The sequence below is a fragment of the Quercus lobata genome, chromosome 3 (genome assembly GCF_001633185.2).
Source record: "Quercus lobata isolate SW786 chromosome 3, ValleyOak3.0 Primary Assembly, whole genome shotgun sequence".
Taxonomy (NCBI): domain Eukaryota; kingdom Viridiplantae; phylum Streptophyta; class Magnoliopsida; order Fagales; family Fagaceae; genus Quercus; species Quercus lobata.
Genome location: NC_044906.1, coordinates 60,581,555 through 60,597,770, shown reverse-complemented (window position 1 = coordinate 60,597,770; position 16,216 = coordinate 60,581,555). Strand labels below are relative to the sequence as shown.

Sequence of the window (16,216 nt, the reverse complement as noted above, 5' to 3'; positions counted from 1 at the left end):
GAATCCCCTGAATCTAACCTACACGTGTGTGGTAAGGATGACACCAAGACTGCAGTATATAACGTAGAAAAATACATTAGGGAGGGGCTGGTACAATTTTATTTAGAAGAAGACCATATGAAACAAACTACTTAAGCTATGGCAAAAATAGATTTCTAATGATACTTGTGTTAAACTGTCTTGGAATGTTAAATCTAATCACTTTTCTTCTAGGATAGATCTAGTTCTTTTGCCCACGCTCTACAAATTTATTGTTTGGGTCGTTAGCGTTTGAGCCCAATTTGATTGTGGGGCCAATACAATTTCAGTCCTTACAATTGGCGCCATCTGTGGGAAGAGCTTGATCTAGGCCAAAGGAAATTCAATTACAACGTTTACGATGGAGGAAGCAGGTCCACACCAGGCAGCAGCAGGGCCGCACCAGATAGACGCTGACCAACACCAAGCAGAGTCAAGGGGTTCTCAGTGTGGCAATCCGCACCAGAGCCTCGAAGAGAGAGAGGGCCGTGAAGGAAGTGTGCGTACAACTCATACCAGCAAAAGTCAGTCTCGAGGGAAGAGTCATGTCTCCCATGTAAAGAATGACAGAGACATGCAACGTGAAATTGACGAGTTGAAAAAAGAGTTGTGTCATGCTCGGCGAAGATGTTCCTTGCCTAGCTTCGAACCGTCCTCTGAGGAGACAGATGGTGCTAGTTATAGACGGAGATCCAAAACTCCACCTAGCGAGACTTTTTCCTATGAAGAGGAGCATCACCACTGACGTTGGTACCAAAGTCCGCCTAGCGGAGGTTTAGGGAACAACGCCATAAACAAAGCGCTAAGCCAAGTCTCCAAATCACCCTTCACTAGGAATATAAAGGATGCGAGTCTTCTTCGACGATTTCATCAGCCTACATTCACCCTATAATATGGTCGAACAGACCCGGTTGAACACGTAAGCCATTTCAGCCAAAGGATGGCTATCTACTCCAAAGATGAGGCCTTGATGTATAAGGTCTTTCCCTCAAGCTTGGGCTCGGTGGTGATGAGATAGTTCAACGGTTTGAGGGCTAATTCTATCAATTCCTTTAAAAAACTCACCCGGGCTTTTGGCCCTCGCTTTATTACTTACAGTAGGGTTCCTCGGCCTTTGGGGTCTTTGTTGTCTATGTCCATGCAAGAGGGTGAGACTCTTAAAACTTATTCGGATAGATACTGGGAAATGTTTAACGAGATAGAGGGAGAGCATGATGATGTGGCTATAAGTACTTTTAAGGCCGGTCTTCCAACCGAGCATGATTTGAGAAAATCTCTAATTGGTAAACCTGTTACTAGTGTACACCAATTGATTGATCGGATTGATAAGTACAGGAGAGTAGAAGAAGACCAACTGCAGGGAAAAGGAAAGGCTAAAGTAATCCCTCAGGAGAAGAGGGATTTCAGGTCGGACTGGTACAACAACAACCGACCTTGGAAAGACTTTGTTGGGCAGTCAGGTTTTGCCAACACCCAGGCAGTTAATGCTGTGTTTCGGGAGCCGGTGCAACAGGTACTATGGAAGATCAAGAATGAACCATTTTTTAAATGGCCAAACAAGATGGCAGAAGAGTCTACGAGATGCAACTAGAATCTTTATTGCCACTATCATCAAGACCATGAACACACAACTGAGGATTGCAGGAATTTATGGGACCATTTGGAACAACTAGTCCGAGAAGGGAAGTTGAAGCAACTCTTGCACCATTCCAGTGGTCGAGTAAGCCAAGTAGGCTCGGAGATGCGGGGAGATGCTTCTTCATATGCCGCATGTCCTCTTCCTCTTTGCTCACATTGGTAAGGTATTGCATTGATTTGGTTCTTGGAGTGCCTTCAAAACTTGGGTTTTGGATTTATTTTGTCAAAAAGGTATGTAAGTTTTTTATCAGGTTTAATGTTAACAGAATTAAAGAACTCACAATCTAGAAAAAAATTAAAAAAAAAAAATAGAAAAGTGATTGTATTAGGTTTATGTGGAACCAATAATATGAAAGAAAAAGAATTTTCTAAACCTTTATTTTGAATAAAATTACTTATTTTCATTCAATTTCAATCGTTTTCAAGTCATACCTCTTTTAAGCCAAGACATAAACCTTTAAGCAAAATAAATATTTTTAATTTTTGCTCCAAAAAAATAATAACTATTTTTAATTTTTATTTACTTACCCCGTGCATCGTACGGGTTAGCGACTAGTAGTAAATATAGACAAAGTCCATATATTACAAGCTTTATACATAATTATACTAGCCTAGGAGTAGCTAGACCTTAGACTTTCCGTAAATACACAAAACACATAGATGAACGGCAAGTACAAATTACACATAAACCATCAACACATTTATCAGCTGTACATTAATATGTGTTGGATTGAGGTCTGCAAAGCTCTACACAAAATACATAGATGAAAGGCAGATTCAAAACACACATAATTAAACTATTAGCACATTTATTTGCTTTACATCATACATGCTGGATCAAAGCTTGCAAAGCTCTAGTGATCTGCTCCTGCAGTAAAAAAATAATAATAATGCATTAATATCTCAACTTGTTTTTCTAGTCATTTCTTTAACATTTTAATCTTTATAATTTAAACAAAATTAATTAAAAAAATAGTAAAAAGCAGTGTTTTTCATTGGCCATCCAATTATTTAAGTAACCTTGAAAAGGTCATCAAAACTCAAATTATATAGTATAATAAGCATCTTCCAGACGTAAAATAAATCCATAACTATTTTTCCTATTAGTAGCAAAATACATATGGTAAATTAGAGTATTTTTGTACAAGCTATTGCAAAACTATGTTTTGAGTTGAAAATGAGCATTTATAAAAACGTTATGAATAGTACTATTACGAAATGGAGTTTTGGGGTTTTAAAAACTCTTTTTTAAGCTTCCAAAGTGCCTAACGAAACGACCCTTAATCAACTTGATGTCTTGTCGACCAAGGTCTGTAAGGGCTAGTTAGAAACTGTCCAGATTAGATCATTCTCGAAAACCCAGTGGCAAGCCCTGATCTGACCAGGACCTGATGCTATAGTCAATTCAGCATGATTCGGGTTTGAATTCGACGTGTGCATGTGACAGCTGGCAACACCATGATTGATCTTAGCCTTCGAATTCGGATCCAGTATATCCACTTCGTAGACTCGAACCTTTGGGACCGAATGGCAGGAATAGAGTAGATACGGGAACAAGGTTTGATGACAAGAGACTATTTGCGTGACTTTGCCACCGTTGATCCCTTTGATTGATCCAATCATTATATTCTTCTTTGACCCTTTAACATTCTCAGTTGATCGAACAGCAATGTTTCGACCCAAGATCGAGATTGCAAAGTCAATCATATCCTCAGCTGAGCCCACGCACCGCTTGGTCTCGCCTAGGCTCGGAGCCTTCTCGCACTCACTCAACGACTTCACTATCGTAGTTTCCATAGTAGAATTATCATCCGCATGAAAAATCTTCTTTATTTCAGAAATCTTAGAGGTCGAAAATGGTAATTTTGACGAAATGGACCGAGGCAAAAACGACCTTTCAGGCATTTTGTCCTCAATATCCGGCATTGGCATCACCTTCCCTTTCTTTAACATCGATTCTTGAAAGAAAATACAGCACCATGATCTAATGTTGGGACCGCTGGCACGGGATATGAGTTCTTGACGAGTAGGGGATGAATCGGCGAAGCACAAAAGGTTGGCGATGGGGCAGATGGCGGGGAACTGAGAGGAGAGAGCATTCTGGGCTGCAAGTTTGGACAATCTTTCTGCGTCGACCGCGCTCAATGGGGACGCTTTGGATAGGAGAAAGGTTGGGTTGGCGTGATTGTTTTTGACCTCTTTGTTCCAATACCGAATCAGATTGGCTTTTGGGGTGTACAAGTTTTCACCAGCGGAAGCAGAGGCGGACCCAACCTGCATTGACACAAAAGGAAAACATTGAGAATGTGAGAATAGGAGAATGTCAAAGATAGAGCAAGAGTGAGAGTGAGAGTGCTTACAGTGAGAGACGAGAAAAAAAGTAAGAGAAGGAGAGGAGTCATGGGGCTGATCAGTTTTTTTGTGTGCATTATTATGTTTTTGTAGAGGGAAAGGGGAAAGTGAGTTTAGTGTTAGCGAGTTTGTTGGTTTATAGTAGGTCGATATTTATAGGAAAATCATACAAGAATACCAGAACTATAAAAAATCAAGTAGTACATAAATGTGATTATCAAAAAACAGTAGTACGTAAAAGAAGATATATATATATATATATATGTTATGATAGAAAAATAAAACAAAATCGATTCGTGCATTATTGCCTAGTGGTGACAACGAGATTGTGATTAAGAACATCACAAGGGATAAGAGAAGGATGTCACAAGGTGGACCTTTGCAAAAAGCTGCCAGTACTAGGTATGCCGTACAACAGCAAAGGTAGATGTTACTTGTCGGGACACTACGCAAAATATCGTCTTTTATTTTTATCTTCTTCTTATTGTCCATTAACTATGCCATTGCTTCTTCTAAAAAGAAAAAAACAATGCCATTGTTAGTAAAATTTGAGCTGCTATGTACATAATCAAGAGTTTTGTAATTTAATTAATTAGCATCTTTCCATGCAATAAATGCTTGTATGTCTAAGAGAGAAAGGTTAAAGCTACCGGAATTACAGCATGTAATACTTTCTAACTAGGATAATAACCATAAACATGAAAAAAATAAATAAATAAATTAATTAATGTATATATAAACTTTACCCTTCAATGAGCAGGGCCCTATTAAAAACTATAAATATCCTCAAAACATGATTACAGAAATTATTCAAATCTATTAAAATTATAATGTTTGCTTCATCTCAAATAAACTAAATACTAGGAAATACATATAAACTTTTGTCAAGAATACTTACAACTAGTGAAAAGGTATACAAATACAAATTTCAAAGTCACTGAACAACAAATAATAAAAGTAAAGCACAAGAGTAAGGGAAGAGAGATGCAAATACAAGATAACACGTCGATATGTTGACGAAGAGGAAACCGAAGAACTCGGCGAAAAACCTCTGCGCCGCCCTCCAAGCGGTAAATCGATCCACTAGATAATAAGTTGGAATATACGAATAGCAAGAGACTCTCCAAGCCTAACCTATACAATGTACCTAAGCCCTTCAAGCTCCTACTCCAATAAGGTTTCTCGGAACCGTGTCTTGTCTAGCTTTCCGGATCCCGTAATATGCTCGATTGCATCTGCCAAGCCTCATCGGCTTCTTTTGGCTAAACCCCTAAACTTCCTAAGCTCCAAAACACTCACTACACTTTGAAACGGTGTGGTTTGTGTTTGGATACAAATCTCCTCTCAAGGTATGTCAATGGGAGAGGGAAAGAGAAGAGGCTGCAATGATTTCTCACTAAGGATGAGTAGCTCTTTCTCAAAAAGATGGGTGTGTGTGTTATAGAAAACCTATCTAGGGTTTTTCTCTCTGAAATGACCTTATTTATATTTGTGGGTAATGAGGGTATATATAGTATGGGTGAAGGGTACGAAAAGCACACTTAAAAACCTCCAGGCAGAGAGTCTCGCGAGTATCTCGCAGGAAGGCCTTACCCGCGAAATACTTGCGAAATTGACAGCCTCGCACGACTCTTTAGCTTCCAGTCATGTGCTTCTCACATGCTATTTTCGCGGGAACCTTTCTCGCGAACTTCTCGCGAGCTAGTCGCGAAATGCACTGATCTTCATTTAAGCTTGAGTCTTCACCAACTTAATATTAAACCCAATACAATAAAATCCCACAAAATACAAAGAATACAATTAAAGCAATTACAACACTTTTTGTCATGGAATAAAGCCAACATAAAACATAGTTGTAAATCACAACTTTACACATTTATTCTACGATCTTTGGTTTTTGTACTTAATAACTCAAATGGATGAATATTTATGATGTGGTCCCACATTTGATTCTAAAATCAAGAAATAAAACTCTTTAAGAATAAATAATTTAGGACACATGGCGTAAAATTAGAACTCTAATTTGGAATTCTAATTTGAGTTTCTCTCAGCTTCACCTATTATTATATATATAGATATATAGATTATATATGAAAATAGATTAAAAGGGACACTTGGCATCAAATTAGACTAAAATTAGAAATTAATTTGAATTAGATTTAAATTCTTTTGGTCTTAAAAAAAATAAAGTTGTAATAATGCCTTGGACCTCTTGGTTTTCACAGTGGTGTAAAATTCCAGTACCAAAATTCAAACAATCAAAATTGGATATTTTACATAAAATTAGAATTAAATATATGATTGGGTTTCTTATGGTTTTTTTATTATTGGATTTCTTGTATTTTGTACTAAATAACACACTTGATAGTTGGCACAAAAATAAAAAAAGTTTGAATGGGATATGTGACACAAGGGTCAAGCGGCTTAGGTCCAGTGTCCAGTAGTACTGGACCTGTTGAGATGATGACATGTGTCCACTTTTGAACACGTGTCACCATCTGACCAAGTCCAGTGCACTGGATGCATTAAACCTAAACCAAGTCTGTGACACAAAATTAGACAATAATTAAAACCCAATTTGAAATCTCTGAGACTTGGACCTAGTCATAGCGGGATATAGCATATAGTCATAACTTTTTAGTAAATATATGTAATTTTTTAAAACATTGGTATTATTTACAAGGTCCAATGAAAAAATTATTATACGATTGTCAATTGCTTTCAAACATGTAATTATTATTCTGAAATGAACTTAATTATTGTTTCCAAACCTATGAAATTCGTTTTTTTTTTTTTTTTTTGGTTGCTGTTGTTGTTGTTGTTAACAATGATGTTTCTATAAGGCCTATACAAAGTTGGACTTACTTCTACCCCAGAAGAATCAAGACTAAGCTTGGTAGATGAACTTACTTGTTTAATTTGAAGATCCAAGAAAAATGTAAGTTCTCCCACCATACTCCTTTCGAATTCCTTCTTCACTTCTTCAAAAAACTCTATAGAACATGTGTCTATAGTGGCTCTAAACACTATATCATCAACATACACTTGAGCTACAAAGAGACAGTTCTCATATTTCTTCACAAACAATGTCCGGTCGGCATACCCTCTTTGAAATCCTCTATCCAAGAGATAATTTGTAAGCCAATTATACCATGCTCTAGGTGCTTGTTTCAATCCATATAGTGCCTTCTTCAATCTCAAAACATGATCCAGGAAGTGAGGATCTTGGAAACCTTTGGGTTGTTCAACAAAGACTTCTTCATTAAGAAACCCATTGAGAAAGGCACATTTCACATCCATTTGGTAGAGTTTGAAGTCCATAATACATGCAATGGATGACTCAAGTCTAGCCACTGGGGCAAAGGATTCATCAAAATCTACTTCTTCCACTTGAGTGTAACCTTGAGCCACTACCCAAGACTTATTTCTTATTATCTCATCATCCTCATCGGTCTTATTTATGAAAATCCACTTAGTGCCAATGACATGAGTGTCTTTGGGCCTTAGAACAAGTCCCATACGTCATTCCTCACAAAATTGATTCAGTTCTTCATGCATTAAATCCATCCAATTCTCATCTTAAAGAGCTTCTTCTACCTGTTTTGGCTCAAATTTAGTAAGGTAGCAATGATAAGTCACATGGTTTGCAACAAGTGTGCTTCCTTTTCTAATATGAAGATCTTCATCTAGAGAATCGATAATGTTACTTTCTTGATGATTTTTAACCACTGTAGATGATGGCTTCTTTAAGGTGGACACTTCATCATTCCAGGAGATAGAAGGATGAATTTTCGGAGGGGTGAGAGGGCTTGGGGATCTAGACAATGATCTTGTCTCCATTCTAGAGTTCACGGGAGTAGATTCTCTTTTTGGTGAATGTTCTTCCACTTCAACACCTTGGGCTTTAATCTCAATGATAGCTTCTTTGGAGCTTGTTCCTTCCTTGCTATCATCATTTGCTACGTTTTTTACAGCATCATCAATAACCACATTGATGGACTCCATCACCATTTTTGTTCTCTTGTTGAAGACTCTATATGCTCAGCTATTGGTTGAGTACCCGAGAAAGACACCTTCATCACTCTTTGCATCAAATTTTCCAAGTTTCTCCCGATCATTTAGTATGTAACACTTACTCCCAAAGACTCGAAAGTATTTCACTTTTGGCTTCTTCCTATTCCAAAATTCATATGTAGTCTTCTTTGTTCCCGCTTGGAAGAATATTTTATTGCCAGCGTGTCATGAGGTGTTCACGATTTCCCCCCAAAATTTTTGAGGAATTTGTTTGTTGAGTAGCATAACTCTTGCCATTTCTTGAATCACCCGGTTCTTCCTTTCAACCACCCCATTTTGTTGAGAAGTTTTGGGAGCTGAAAACTCTTTCTTGATCCCATTCTTCTCACAATGAGACTCAAATTTTGCATTCTCAAACTCCTTGCCATGGTCACTTCTTATCTTGACAATTGGTACACCTTTCTCATTTTGAAGGTTCTTACAAAGAGTCTCCATCTTCTCACATGCTTCCAATTTCTCTCTAAGAAATTCCACCCATGTGTATCTTGAGAAATCATCGACAATGACCATAATATACCATTTTCCTCCTAAGCTTTCCATTCTTGTGGGTCCCATTAAATCAACATGGAGAAGCTTTAAGCAACGTGATGTAAAGATCACATTCACCTTTGTTTGTTTTCCCATTTGAAAAGTGCCACAAATGGTCTTCTCCACCTTCCCAAATTTTGGGAGTCCCACAACAACTTCAAGTTTGGACACTTTTGCCGCTTGTTTGAAGTGATGCTCAAGAGATTTGCCTTAAACCCTAAGCATATTTAAGTAATTTTTTAGTTTACGAGGTCATTTCGGTCATTTTTTAGGTTTCAGTGTCATTAAGTTATATTTTAGGTTCTAAGGGTCTTCTAGTAATTTTAAAGGGTTTCAAAAGTATTTTGGTCATTTTCAAGTGTTATGGGGTATTTTTGGTCATTGTTTTAGGTTTTTGGGTTATTTTGATCTTTTTTTTTTTTAATGTTTTAGAGTAATTTTGGACATTTTTTTAGGTTTTAGGATCATTCGGTCTTTTTTAGGTTCTAAAGGTATTTTGATCATTTTTTAGGTTCTAAGGGTATTCCGGTAATTGTTGAAATTTTTAGGTGTATTTTTGCCATTCTCAAGTTTAATGAGGTATTTTGATCATTTTATAGGTTTCAAGAGAATTTCAAAAAATTTCAAGGTTTTAGGGTCATTTCGGTAATTTTTTAGGTTTAAGGTGCATTACGGTCATTTTTTAGGTTTACGGGAATCGCTTTTGCTTTATTTTCCTCTGGCTACTAAGATGTTTCAGTTCGCCAGGTTGTCTCTTGCCTGCCCATGGATTCAGCAGCAGTTCGAAAGGTTGACCTATTCGGGAATCTCCGGATCTACGCTTATTTTCAACTCCCTGAAGCATTTTGTCGCTTACTACGCCCTTCCTCATCTCTGGGTGCCTAGGTATCCACCGTAAGCCTTTCCTCGTTTGAACCTCGCCCTTAACTTTAAGGCTATGCCATCCTAAGGTGCTACTAAATGGAAGGATCTTATCAACGTCCATGAATGAGAAATCATAGATCGAACTGCCGAATCGGAAAAATTGGGTGCTATCATATAGCTTTGTATCGGCTAAGTTCACGAGTTGGAGATAAGCGGACTCGAACCACTGACATCCGCCACAGGGTAAACTGCCGCCTCTATGGTAAAATCAGTCGAGGGTCATTTAGGCAATTTTCTTTGTATCTAAGGGTATTTTGATTATTTTTTAGGTTTAGAGGATATTTCAGTCATTTTTTAGATTTTAGGGTCATTGCGGTCATTTTTTAGGTTTTAAGGATATCCCAATAATTTTTGAGAGTTTCGTTGTTACTTTAGGTAATTTTTTAATTGTTAGAATGCGTTTTGGTAATTTTTGTATATTTAAGGGTATGTCGGAATTTTAGAGACTTTAGGAGTATTTTTGTTATATATATTCTTCAATTATTAGGTAACTTGGTGGGGTTGGTTTGGGTTGGCTACGCCCATATGTAATGTTGGTACGACTTAATGTGATGATGGAACTGTCAAATGTGACAAAAGAACTGTCACATTGTGTAGTTCCAAAAGAATAATGTGAGGATGAAACCATCAAATGTGAGAAAAAAGTAAGGGAACCACTGAATGTGACAAAAGAATTGTCACATGTGATATTGGAACCGTCAAATGTGATTAAAAAGTAAGGGAACCACCAAATGTGATAAAGAACTGTCACATGTGATGTTGGAATTGCACAATATGAGGATGAAATCGTTAAATATGAGAAAAAAGTAAGGGAACCACCAAATGTGACAAAAGAACTGTCACATGTCAGGTTGGAACTACATAATATGAGGATGAAACCGTCAAATATGAGAAAAAAGTAAGGAAACCACCCAATGTGAGAAAAGAATTGTCACATGTGATGTTAGAACTGTACAATATGAGGATGGAACTAGCACATGTGAGAAAAAAGTAAGAGAACCACCCAATGTGACAAAAGAACTGTCACGTGTTGTTGGAATCACACAATGTGAGGATGGAACTGTCAAATGTGAGAAAAAAAAAAGAAAGGGAACCACGAAGTGAGAAAAAAACTGTCACATGTGATGTTGGAACTGTACAATGTGAGGATGAAACCATAAAATTTGAGAAAAAAGTAAGAGAACCACCAAATGTGAGAAAAGAACTCTCACGTTTGATGTTGAAACTGCATAATGTGAAGATAGAACCGTCAAGTGTGAGAAACAAATAAGGGAATCACCTAATGTGACAAAAGAACTATCACATGTGATGTTGGAACCACACATTGTGAGGATGAAATCGTCAAATGTGAGAAAAAAAGTAAGAGAACTACCAAATGTAAGAAAAAATTGTCACATGTGATGTTGGAGCTGCACAATGTGAAGATGGAACCGTCAAATGTGAGAAAAGAACTGTCACATGTGATGTTGGAGTTGCACAATGTGAGAATGGAACCGTCAAATGTGAGAAAAAAGTAAGGGAACTACCAAATGTGAGAAAAGAACTGTCACATGTGATGTTAGAACTACAAAATGTGAAGATGGAATCGTCAAGTGTGAGAAAAAAAATAAGGGAACCATCCAATGTGACAAAAGAACTGTCACATATGAAGTTGGAACTGCATAATGTGAGGATGGAACCGTAAAATGTGAAAAAAAAAAAGTAAGGGAACCACTAAATGTGACAAAAGAACTGCCACATGTGATATTAAAACTGCACAATGTGAGGATGAAACCGTCAAATGTGAGAAAAAAGTAAGGGAACCACCAAATGTGAGAAAAGAATTGTCACATGTGATGTTAGAACTGCACAATGTGAGGATAGAACTGTCAAGTGTGAGAAAAAAGTAAAGGAACCACCCAATGTGACAAAAGAACTGACACATGTGATGTTGGAATTGCACAATGTGAGGATGAAACCATCAAATGTGAGAAAAAAAATAAGGGAACCGCACAATGTGAGAAAAGAACTGTCGCATGTGATGTTGGAACTGCAAAATGTGAGGATGAAACCATCAAATGTGAGAAAAAAGTAAGGGAACCACCAAATATGAGAAAATAACTATCACATGTGATGTTGGAACTGTATAATGTGAGGATGGAACCTTCAAATATGAGAAAAAAGTAACCTAGTATAGCAGGTTACCTACTAGTGGGTACCTTATCCCTTTTTTTGGGGTACCATAGAATTACCCAAATTAGAGATTTTTTTTACGAGCAAAAAATGTAGAATTTTAAACATTCATAATAAAAATTAAAAACTGTTGCCTGGTGGTAATCTATATATATTATATATAAAACCGAAACTTTTGAAACTTCTACAATTTTCCACGTCAGCATACTATTAAAATAATAATAATAATAATAAAACTTTTCTAAACCCTAAACCCAATGCTCTGCTTATCTATATTAAATAAAAAACGACTAGAGAGAGAGAGAGAGAGATAAAGAATAGAGAGCATTTGTGACTTGATAGAAATTTGATAAGATGCAGAGAGTGTTGGAGAGAGAAACCTGAGGGAGGCCTCTTCACTACTATTAGACCAATCTCCCTTCATCTTCCGGTTCCACACAGTTGTTTGTAAGTTTCAGTTTCATGTTTTGTTCTATTCTATTTTGTTTTTTATTTTTATTTATTTGGCTTGATATCTGGGTTATTAGACAAGAAGGTAATGGAGCAAACATAGGCCACGAAGGGAAAAGAAATTTCAAATCCACAATGTTTCTACTCTCTCTCTCTGTGAATCTTTTTATTATTTACCTTTTTTTTTTTTGGTTTTTGATCTTAGTTTCATATTCTAGGGTTTTTAGGTTTATTGTGTTTATGCGATCAAAATTTGGGTAGTCTTGATTGATTTATAATCTGGGTTTGCTTTCATTTGAATAAAAAATGGGAAATTTCGTTGTTTTTGTTGGGCACTTTGGGTTTTAATCTATGACTTATTATCTAATTTTTGTTTTCCTCCTTCCTGTTTTGATTTTTTTAGTCAAAGATATATCTACTAATTTCAATTTTTGCTTAATTTCAGATTGTTACTAAGGGGTTTTGTGTTTTCTTTTTAGGCTAACTTTATAATCTACTTGATAATTTAATGTGCTTTTGATTTTAATCCTATCAAGGAGTTTCTCTACTTGAAAAAAGGGTCAAAATTAATGAAGATTTGATTGGCTGGTTTACAATCTGGGCGATTTGGGTTTTATATCTATGAATCATTATCTGATTTTTTATTTTACTCCTCCCTGATTGGATTGTTTTAGTCAAAGTTGAATTACTTAATTTGATTATAGCTTAATTTTTTATTGTTATTCAAGAGTTTTCAGGTTTTGTTTAGGCCACAAAGGGAATGAGTTGCCCACAACTCATTCCCCAACAGGTATTTCTCTTGAAAAAAACAATTGTGGTATTTTCACGCTATGTGAAGTCCTTGCTTTTTATGAATACAGGTATATGATATTTAGTGCTTCCTCTAACTTTATAGAGCCTACATATAAACCATTCACCAACTGAACACTTCTCCTAACTTGTGTGAAATCCACCTGTTAGGGGATTGAGTGAGTTTGGATGATACCATGGTGTTATATTAATTAACAACAAATTTGAAACAATAACCTTTGTTTTGACGCTAAGAAGAAATGTAAGCCTTTTGTTGTAAAATTAGTCTTTGTCACATTCTAGAGTTGGTCATGATAAATACCTATAAGCCAATACTTTTAGTTGTAGAGAAATTATGAATCTATTGACTATCGAACTATTTGACTAAGGAAAATAACATTAAACCTGATAATGGATTCTTCTTTGCATGTTTCCCTCATTAGGCACATCTCTTAGGCTTGCTTAGTTGCCCATGAATCAAAACGATTCATATTTTGTATAATACTGCATTCACAAATTGTCACTATAGTGGATATAATGACTTGTTTGTGTTTTTTGATATGGATTTTAGCAAAAATATTTTTAATTTTGTTAGAGAAAATTGGAACATGTTTGAATTCAAAAATGGCTTGAGAGTGAGGCTATGATTAGCTATTGTCTTGCCCTATATGTATATAAGCATGCAAGGCTGTGTGTGTATTTTTCTCATTGGGAAGAATTAATTCCATTAAATGTCTTTCTTATATATGGAGGTTATTTTTTTTTTTTTAAATTGTAGGTTTGGAGATGTGTCATAGTAAGCATTCTTTGGCAATGATGTTGTTGAGTTGGGGGGTTGCCATTTTTCGTCATTTGGAGTTTTTAAAATGGTTAGTGATGTTTTTAATATAATTTTAGGATTTTCCCTCTTACATTTTTTCTTTATTTGGCCATTGGGTTTACTAATCTATTTAAATTGTGTTCTTTTAATTTAGGGTTTTCTGAGCCAAGTTTGATCTTATCGAAATAAAAAAAAAAAAAAAAAAATTTGAGCAAGGTATGCTTCTTTAGTTTTAGATATTAATTTCTACGTGTCAGTGTCTTTTAATTACTATTTTATTTGTATATTTAGCTACTATAGTTTCTTTTCTTTTCTTTTTTTCTTTTTTGGGTTTCTTTGTTGCATGTTATATAATTTATTTGGAGTTTGATATTAGAATTCATGTTTGTTTTATAAAATTTTAACTTTATATTAAAATCTATATATTTATTTCTGGAGCCTAATTGATTTAGTTTTGCATATAATTCTAAACATAAAAGCTAATTAGGATTAGATGTAGTTTATAATTGAACATAAGGGTAGGATTTAGAGGTCAGGCTTGGTGCAATAATAAGTACCTTCCACAAAACAAGTCACTATGGTAGTTGGAAATACTATAGTATGGCTCATATTGTTTTAGTTTCAAGCAGTCACAAATCACATAAACCCCAAAAATATTTTGGATTCCATTTTTTTTTTTGGCAAAATATTTTTTGTTGCGAACAATATACTCCTATGAAACTGAAGCTCCAGTTGCTTCCAATTTTTTCTTCATTGGGATAAGTATTCATTTCTCTTTTGAAAATTGAGACTGCTAAGTTTTTGTTAGAAATGTTGTTTTAGATGGAGGCAAATAAACCTAAGTTTGAAAGAATTCACACTGGAAGTCTAATTCGGATTTGTTATTGGCTTCTCACAAGAGTTTGATAGAATTCCTAAATAGTGTTCATATGGCATGATTTGTTTTCCCACATAAATTAGTTCCTAAATCATCAACAACTGAATATAGAGAAGAAACAAAAGAAAGTATGAATGAAGTGGGGAAATGTTATTGATTCATCTCTGTTTCTTTCTCTTTTCTTTTCTTTGCCTTGCTTTTTGTTCATATCTCCTTTTTTACTTTTGCTCCCATGCCTTGCTGCTTGCATTGTTGTATATGTTCTTGCTGTTTTGTTCTATTGGTTTTTGAGAGTGAATGGGAAAAGGAACTGCCTTTGCTGGGTTTTTTGGTTCAATAAGAAAAAGGAGGAAGCTTTATATGTTTTTGGTCATGCTTTCTTCGGGTTTCTTTGAGAGGTTTGTCTGACTGCTGTGGGGAATCATTGGTGGTCTCAGCCCTCTTGGATTTGTGAGAGAGGAGGGAACTTTTTGTATTTTTGGGTTAGGAAAGGGTTTTGTTTATGGAGTTTTGGAGGGCTGGAACAGTGGTACATTTTGTATTTGTTATGTTACATTTTCTTTTCTTTTCTATCTCATTTGTCTGTATTGAATTGTGCTTAAAAACAACCAATGCTATTGCCCATTGTACCTAGATAGATAAATCACTTTGTTGTATACTGCAGAATATAAGTAGCAAGATAGAGTTACAAAGAATTGCCTCTTTTTGTAAAATATGTTACTATCTAATTTTATAAAGAACATTTTTCTACCATTGAGTTGGCTTATCAAACTTGGAATATATATAGTTTGTTTTAAATCTAACCCACATATGTAAAGGGTTTGTGATGTTTCCTTCCTTAGAGGTATAGAGTATGTGTATGTACACTTTACATGAAACTGTAATTTGTGTATAAATTTTTTTTACTATTAATAGAAATTTTTCTGTTGCGATTGTTTAAATCTGAGCCATGAAAACAAGTTAGAGTAAAAAGTGAAGAAGAGGGTTAATTGTTTTTAATAATTTGATAATTCAAGAAGAGGGTGTTTGAACCTAACCAATATAGCTATAATGTTATATAGATTTTGTAGATATTCTTAGTTCACTATGAGATTTTAGTAGCATAATAGTGTTCAATACAAAAAATTATATCATTAAAAAAAGTTTAAAATATTATAAAACTATAGATTTACAACTAAAAATGATGTTATATCTCTTTTCTTCTTTTTATTTTTTTAATTTTTTTTTAATTTCAGTATAATGTTAATTTATGGAGTATGCTACACAATGATTGCACTCTATCAATAGACCTAAAAACACTTATATATATGACATATAATAGAATAAAAGAAAGATTAAATCTATTTTTCAATATCTTTCGCCTGCATCGCACGGTTTAACCACTAGTGGTGATAAAACCTATGAATAAAAAAGGTAAAACACTTACCAACCTATATTTCACGTCTCCCAAGAGTCCCTACTAGACTTTTGCTATTGTCACACGCCTTTTCAACTTTACAGCTCACATATTATATCAATTTACTTCCACACAATCTTATTCTTATCTTCCTCTTTCTTTTTTAGAGTTTCAAATT

The 16,216-nt window shown here is 35.2% G+C and overlaps 2 protein-coding genes across 4 annotated transcripts; one reads left to right on the top strand and one right to left on the bottom strand.

The window, feature by feature from the left end:
• Positions 1-1,156: 1,156 nt before the first annotated feature.
• LOC115981197 lies at positions 1,157-1,609 on the top strand. Its single transcript, XM_031103362.1, has one exon. It carries the CDS (start codon positions 1,157-1,159, stop codon positions 1,607-1,609), a length of 453 nt encoding a protein of 150 aa, XP_030959222.1.
• Positions 1,610-2,254: 645 nt separating this feature from the next.
• On the bottom strand, positions 2,255-4,211 carry LOC115979229 (polygalacturonase-1 non-catalytic subunit beta-like). 3 transcript variants are annotated; one of them, XM_031101210.1, is made up of 3 exons: positions 4,017-4,211; positions 3,045-3,930; positions 2,255-2,524 (listed from the first exon to the last, which is right to left on the bottom strand). In XM_031101210.1, exons 1-3 carry the CDS (start codon positions 4,083-4,085, stop codon positions 2,511-2,513), a joined length of 969 nt encoding a protein of 322 aa, XP_030957070.1. In that variant the 5' UTR covers positions 4,086-4,211; the 3' UTR covers positions 2,255-2,510. The 3 variants fall into 3 exon arrangements, with proteins under 3 accessions (XP_030957070.1, XP_030957068.1, XP_030957067.1); XM_031101208.1 differs by having other exon boundaries at positions 2,935-3,930; positions 4,017-4,210; XM_031101207.1 differs by lacking the exon at positions 2,255-2,524 and having other exon boundaries at positions 2,658-3,930; positions 4,017-4,210.
• Positions 4,212-16,216: the final 12,005 nt, after the last annotated feature.